General features: G+C 41.1%; 1 protein-coding gene across 1 annotated transcript; it reads right to left on the bottom strand.

Moving 5' to 3' along the window:
• Positions 1-399: 399 nt before the first annotated feature.
• Positions 400-4,479, bottom strand: LOC124059877 (serine/threonine-protein kinase pim-2-like). The gene is made up of 8 exons (XM_046390257.1): positions 4,343-4,479; positions 3,173-3,571; positions 2,724-2,815; positions 2,585-2,632; positions 1,720-1,941; positions 1,237-1,414; positions 928-1,116; positions 400-803 (listed from the first exon to the last, which is right to left on the bottom strand). The coding sequence occupies exons 2-8, from the start codon at positions 3,564-3,566 to the stop codon at positions 712-714; spliced, it is 1,215 nt and encodes a 404-aa protein (XP_046246213.1). The 5' UTR covers positions 3,567-3,571; positions 4,343-4,479; the 3' UTR covers positions 400-711.
• Between the last annotated feature and the right edge of the window lie 2,837 nt (positions 4,480-7,316).

Genomic DNA, 7,316 nt, shown 5'->3' with positions numbered 1-7,316 from the left:
TCATGCAGAGAGCAACTCAAATGTTTCACACAAATGTAATTTGTTATACAATAACTTGTTGTCACAGAAACCTGTGTTTTTTATTATGAAGCACAAAGTAATCACCTGCAGTAAATCTACACATTTAACTCTACTGCATTCATTTGACAGCAATAGTTACTGGAGTGTAAGACCATACATATTAAGTACTCAGAGTATATAAGATAGTATTAGCTTCATTCTAACCGTATTAGCTTCAAATATTATTTATCAGTGCGGGCCCACCAACATTACCTCCTAACTTTGATGCAGGAATAGAAAAGTGAAAGCAAAAATGTTCAGTTCGATAGTTTATTTATATAGTGACAACAGAAGTTATCTCATGACACTTTCCAAACGGAGCAGGTCCAGACCAAACTCTTTAAATTAGTCATTAATACAGAAAGTATGACACGATGTTTGGTGAAAGAGTTCACATCTTTCCAGAGTGTGAGAAGAAAGAGGCATTGGTGTATGTAAGAATTTTCATCATTATCGCATCAGCATAATACCTTTTATGAGAGTATTTAGGTGCCTGTCCAAACATTTACTAAATCACCAACAAACTGTGACTTATGTCATTTATTTATATTTTTGAAGCACAGTTTAATGCAAAATACTGAAGTTTTAAGGCAAAGTAGTTTCTGTTCCATCCAGACGATGGCGATGTTTTGTTGGGTGGAATGTGCAGTTTTATGTGAACCATGGATGTTGCTGCAGCTCTTCCAGGGTAGCGCGGTTGTCCGGGTCTGCCGTCAAACACATCTTCAACAAATCCAGGCAGTCTGGAGGACAGACATGAATTCAAAAAAGTGTCAGCTGGAGTGACCTTTTGGAACATGGAAGGAAAAAGCTTGCACACTATCAGTACCAAAACCTAGAACTGTATTGAAACCAGCATTGTCTTACCTTGGGACACTTTGAGCTCATTTAACCCACTTACAAAAGCCCTTTGGTTCCTAAGGAACCTCTGGGTGCTAAAGTCACTGGTTTCATGCAGCAGCTCATAAAGTAGCGTGCCCAGTTGCCAGACTGTGGTGGGACGGGCCTTGTATTCCCTCTCTTTGTAATACTCTGGCGGGGCGTAATCAAGGGTTCCTGTCAATACAGAGAAAGAGGCAGAAATAAAACAAAGATGAGGAGTAAGTTTTAAACAAAATCACCTCACTCGAGATCTACAAAGGCATGATGAGCAGGAGTAGAAACCAGATGTCGTACCAGAGTAGCTGTTGTAAGGTTCACTTTTCTCAATGCAGCCACAGCCAAAGTCTATGATGCGCACTCGAGGGACATCAGAACCAGTTTCCAGAAGGATATTGTTTGCTTTGATATCCCGATGGAACACTTTCTGAGAGTGCATTTGAATGGCTGCATCCACCAGCTGTTTCATGATGTTCTGAGATAGAGATAAGGAGAAACAGACTCATTTAGAATTATATGAAGCAGGGAATGCTGGGTGATACTTTCTAATTATTTGACATTGTTGCAGCTTTCAGAGAAATTGTTGCTCAAAGTCCAGTTCAGTGCATTTGAGAGAACTGACCTGAGAACAGTGTTGATACCAAAAACAGCACAGTGCTGTTTGATTAATACTAAATCCAGTACTTTGTTTTGTTTTGTTTTGTTTTAGTTGATACTCAGTGCAGCTTTAGGGTAACACCATACACTGACACAGAAACATGCTCCAACCAGCTTCAGTACCTTAGCCTGGGCTTCCGCCATGTAACCATTGGTCTCATCCAGGTGGGTCCATAGGTCCACAGAGGGAACTGGTCTCTCCATGACCAGGACAAGCTCGTGGTCCAGGTCATACCAGTCTAATAAGGTAGTGGCTGCATATTTCCCCACTGACTCTGGTCCACCTGCCGCTGTTTTCATGAGGAGCACCTCAGTGGGCAGTATGTGTGTCTCACCATTTATGTCCTAAAGGAGAAAGTATACAGAACAAAGGTGTGTTTTAATCATTGACCGTATTTAATGATGGATGACATGACAGCTTCTCAGAAGTGAAGCCAAAACATCTCAACTGCTTCTTTGAAGCTGACTGCTGTGTCATGTTTAGTTTGGTTTTAATCATTGTAAGGGTAAAAGGCCCCAGTTGAGAGCTGAGTACTATCAAATAATTAATTGGGCGAGTGTATGGCCAGGAACACCTTCTCAAATGGCCTATTTTGTGAAATGATTCTATCTTTTTAATATACCGTAAACTTTTATGGCATTCAGTGTTGACATCAGTGTAAGAATTTCACTGTGCAGGGAAACCTGTTTCCTTACTGTACATATGACAATAAATGCTTTGAATCTTGAATCTGAATCTGAAGGTGCAGACTCTGGCTCCACATGACATTGCCATCACAAGATGGCAGAGCTCGTGTCCAGGATATTTTAGCTTAATTTTTGTCTACTGGGTACGCGAAGATGTGTCATCCATCTTTATACATGAGGGTAATGGTGTTAATAGATGGGCGCCTGTGCGCGCATTGAACACCAAAGTAATGGGAAAGTGAGAAAAAAAATCAAGGATGTTTTAAGAGTTAATACTGAGACATCAGTTCAAATCACTCACAGCCAGTTGAACCTTCACTTTAGCTTGGGGGATGTGTTTGATCGCCACCTACAGGACAGAATCATCAGTATTTTTGTTAGTTCAGAGAGTTCTGACAGTGTTTGTATGTATGAGTTGAGAATAGGAACATAATACTTACTGGTAAATAATCAGCTTTTCTAATCCCAGCATAAACTGAACCAAAGCCTCCTTCTCCCAGCCTGTTAAGCTGCAGGTACTTGGCTTCAAACTCTGGAACACACACAAACACAAACACAGATTCATGTTTTATGATAGTTATGAGGAGCATCTTACCACAACAGCTGTGTCCAGATGTTGTGGTTGAAATCAGCGATTGTTAGCCTCTGGGTTAGTGAATTCTTCTACTGTTATGCATCATTCTGATAATATTCTTCATTTGTTAATTCAAAACATCTGGTTTCTTTTAATGGCAGTTTCAAATAACAAAAAATATACTGACATTTTTGGAAATAGGATTACATGGTCTCATTAGTTAAAATGTTTTATGTTGTTTGTTGAACTGGTGCAAAAATCAAAAAGTCAAAAGAACAAGTGGTCATCAGATTTTCTTCTGCACTATTAGCTTACCTCTGCTTGCAGTCTCTGAGTTGGATATGATCCAGTTCTTGGGAGTAGACAAGTTATTGGAGGTCGAAGAGCTTTTGGAGCTCTCCGATGTCCTGGGAGTGTCTACTGCTAGCCGCAGGTCAACACTGGTCTCCTCCTCAGACACTTTGCTGGGTTCAGCAGTGTTGGTGTTGGTGTCAGTGCTTCCAACCCTCTGCTTCTTACTGGGGGACTCTCTTTGGAAGCTGGACTTTCTTTTGGTCCCCTGAGTCAGCACAGCCTCTGCTGACCCCTTGATGGGGTTGCTGGCAGTCTTCTGTTTTTTTCTCTGCATTTCCAGATCTGTGCAGGCCTTCCTTTTCTTGGTCACAACCTTACATTGGTCGCCACCGTTGTCTTTGGAGGTGCTGGCCATGCTCTCTACAAATAAGACAAATCTTATCTGATGATTGACAGTTTCTAAGAGTGAATTTCAGGTCTGTGACATAAACTTTTTTGAGCACAATTCTGTATTATATTTTTACAGCAGTAGTTATTAAAATCTGCAGATGAAGACCATACGTATTAAGTAGTCAAGAGTAGACAAAATAATATCAGCTTTGATATTAAAATGCTGCTGATATATAAATGTAACAATGATAATATGTAATGAGTACTTTGTTTATCTGGAGGTACATTTATCTTTTTATTCTTTTTTTTCTTTTATTTGCATAAAATTTTGAATGCAAATTATTTTCTGTGTTAAACTGATATTTTTACTAAAGTTACACTTGTTACTGCCTTTTCACACACAGTTTACCACAAAGTCATGTTCACACACAATAGTAAAAACTCCTTTAACAATCTCATCATGAAGTTTGAATGTTGTAGCTGGTTATAGCTGTTATTGCTGGTTTAAATAATATCCCAAATAATTTTCCAGACACATACAAAAGTCTGTATCTTGAAACACAAAAGAATAAGGAGGATTTCTGCACTAGAATCAAGAAGGTACTTAAAATTTAGAAATACTTGAAATAAAACTAGTTGCATGGGAGTTCTTTCAATTTAATTAACATATTTTCATGTATTTGTTGACGTCTTAACTTGTATTAATAAAAATATACTGAACTACAGTCAAAATGATTTCATAGGAAGGTTTTTTGTAATCCATGAACTGCAGTTGCAGCTGTTTGAGAGTTTCACACTCACCTGAATTGCTCGTGTTGTCCGAAGAATGAAAAGTCTTTAACTTGTTCGTGAACGTGTTATTCTGTAAACGCTCTCAAGGAGAAAATACGTTTGTCTGAATAACCAGAAGCTGTGCTCAACTGCTTACCTGCTGAACTACTGACTGTTAGCTCATGTAGAACCTGTCTGTGTCTTTGTTCTAAGACCCTTGATGCCTTTAATGTGTCGAGTTCCATTCCATGACATCGCTACTAGAACACAGGCTGAAATTACCATAGTGACCTGGAATAAAATAATAATAATATTAAAGTACTTTAAACAAATGGCCATCAAACACAAAATAGTCAAAGTCCAAGCTGAAAAGATTATACAGTGTCATCAGGGGAACCCAAAGACAAAGTTTTGTTTTCACTCTTTTCTTTTCACTGTTAGTTTATTTTTGCACACAAACCATTTGAAACAAAGACATAATTTCAGCATTTATTCATTTTGACTCTACATTTGTTGATCAGTTTATTCTTTTGGCCATTTGGTACAGCTAATGTCGTGTCCCCAGTGAGTATTAGACAGAAGACATTGGAAATGGATTTGTGGATTGAAATGAGTTTATTTGCAAAGAAACTAAACAAGCCAGAAAACTGTCATATTTATACAGGACAAAGGTCCTATGATCTGAAACAATGACACAACACTTAAAACTGAGGGTAATCCTCTTCAGAGCGTTACATGCATGTCTGGACAGTCCTGGCCCGACAAGTCTACACTAACATTCACTCAAAATCACAGAAACTTCTGATAAATGTGAAAACTTGTTGGTTGATGTGTCCATCTGTAAACTGAAGGTTAAAAGGAAAGTAGTTACATTAGTTAGGCTGCATGCTCCTGATGTACAGTCTACCTGTTTGTTTACTTATACACCTGCCTAAACATACACACTCTGCCCTTGCAACCAGAGTGTCCCACAATGCTAAGTGGAGATGTTGCTAAAGCTGTTGGCAAGCTGCACACACAAAAACAGCACACTTCCTGGGTAGATACAAGATGTGTTGAACTGATCATGATGAGTTACTCTGAGAAATGCTTTGAACAGGCAGGGATTATGAGGTGGCTTCACACACAGCTGTGATCATCATCATGCATGAGAGTCCATCAGCTGAGCAGCCCACACCACAATTATTTAAAACATATTAAATTAAAAATGTCTTTGCAGTCATGTGTCTCTGATCCAGTGTTTGTCGGTCCTGCCCCTGCATGTTTTAGGTGCTCCCACACACCTGATTCAAATGAACGACTCGTTAGCAGGCGTCTGCTGAGCTTGATGACGAGCTGCTCATTTGAATCAGGTGTGTTGGAAGAGGTCAGCATCTCCAACATGGGGGGTGGAGGGAGACACAGCTGGATGCAGGAGAGAGAAAGACGAGACTGACCCAGTGTGTAGGTGGAGGGAAACATGAGTAAACGCTGAACTATGACTCGCGTTGAGAAAAACTTAACAGTGGGATCATCAGTTCAGTCGGTTTGCTCACTAACAGGAAGGTTACAAACCTGCAGGTCAGCTTCTGCACCACATTTCTTTTCTGTTCAGCCTTCAGTGACTCCAACCTGTCAGCTCCACATTCACAGCACACAGGACACAGCAGTGACTCTGTGCAGGTCACTGACAGATACATTCAATATAACTAACAAAACAAATGCTGCATGTCAAACATCAGATCTTCTCAGGAGAAGTTGGCAGTTTGAATTAAATTCAGTGTCAGAAGTTATGTTCAGACTGAGGTCCCTGTGTGTGTTTCCTGCCTCAGAGAACCAGGAGCCTTTCCTGTTTGGCAGCCCGGGGATGTCGTTGTCTGTGGCATTAAAAACATGGGATGTTGGTGTCTGCTTTATGATAATTGTTACATTGAGCACATATGAAAGGTCGATGCCAGGTTATTACAAAATCAACACACACATCACGAGTTCCTCTTGCTTTATACATGTGAGGATGCCACACATGCAGTCGCTCTTTGTTACGACTGTGGCCTTCGACCTGAAGCTGTTGTCGTCAGACGGTGTCCAACCTTCTCTGGGTGGTTCCACCCTTAACCGCTACACCTTCCAGTTGGCAGGTCAGCAGTGGTGGCCAGGTCACTGCCCATCAGCTCCGGGCCTCCAGTCCCCCTCCTCCCTTTTATGCCAAAGCCAACAAGAGGCTCTTTCTGCTGCCTCTCCGATCCTGTGCACAGCTGTCTTAAGTCTCCAGTTAGTGATGTGAGCAAACACAATCCACCATATTCCACATGTTCTCTCACTGCTTTTCGGCCAGTGGTTCACATTTCTATTACTGACACTGTGGCTGACTTTCCTGATGCGATCACACACCATGGAGACACAAAGATGGAGGCCTGTGAGGTTTAGACAGTCGCTCCCTCACTGTCACACTCTCTTCTCTTCTCTACACAAAATGTTCCCTCTGGTCTCGCTGTTCTCTCATTCTGGATGTGATTTTCAGGCAGCTCCATCAATCTTACTTCAGATGCAGTCCAGTCAGAAAGAGGGTTTAGGGCTGTGCTGGCTTTACTGGTTCCTCTGGCAGTGGAAATTAATGCAAGCTTTATGTAATTGCAGAGGCTTTCTCTCCTGCTACATGTCACTGAACCTCCTCCTGCAGCTGGTTCTACTGGCTTTGTAATCAGCAACATGATGGTCGCTTTCAGCCACCATATTTATTGTGTGTGAGTGTGAGTGATGTGTATTGCAGCAAAAAGGGTCGAGATCCTCTAAGTGTGCCTGTCACACTGGGATCTAACATGAACTGCTTGTGTTGTGTGTATGTTTGAAGCAGTGTGTGATTGTCTGTGGGAATCTCTCTGCCTTCTCATTAGGTTTCCCTCCATGCAGCAAGGATTACAGTGGCTTTGTTCTCACACGCACACGCACACACACACACACACACACGCACACACTCTCACACTGAGCGCAGTGCACATTTCAGGTTCTCAGGTGCCTCTTGTGA

Source organism: Scatophagus argus, chromosome 5 (genome assembly GCF_020382885.2).
Source record: "Scatophagus argus isolate fScaArg1 chromosome 5, fScaArg1.pri, whole genome shotgun sequence".
Lineage (NCBI taxonomy): Eukaryota > Metazoa > Chordata > Actinopteri > Scatophagidae > Scatophagus > Scatophagus argus.
This window is presented reverse-complemented; position numbering and strand designations above follow the sequence as displayed.

Coding starts and splice junctions, on each gene's coding strand:
- LOC124059877 (XM_046390257.1), bottom strand. CDS start 3,566: ATGGCCAGCACCTCCAAAGACAACGGTGGCGACCAATGTAAGGTTGTG. Junction 1,942..2,584: donor AAGTGAAGGTTCAACTGGCT/GTGAGTGATTTG, acceptor TTTCTCCTTTAG/GACATAAATGGTGAGACACA. Junction 1,117..1,236: donor ACCTTACAACAGCTACTCTG/GTACGACATCTG, acceptor CTGTATTGACAG/GAACCCTTGATTACGCCCCG.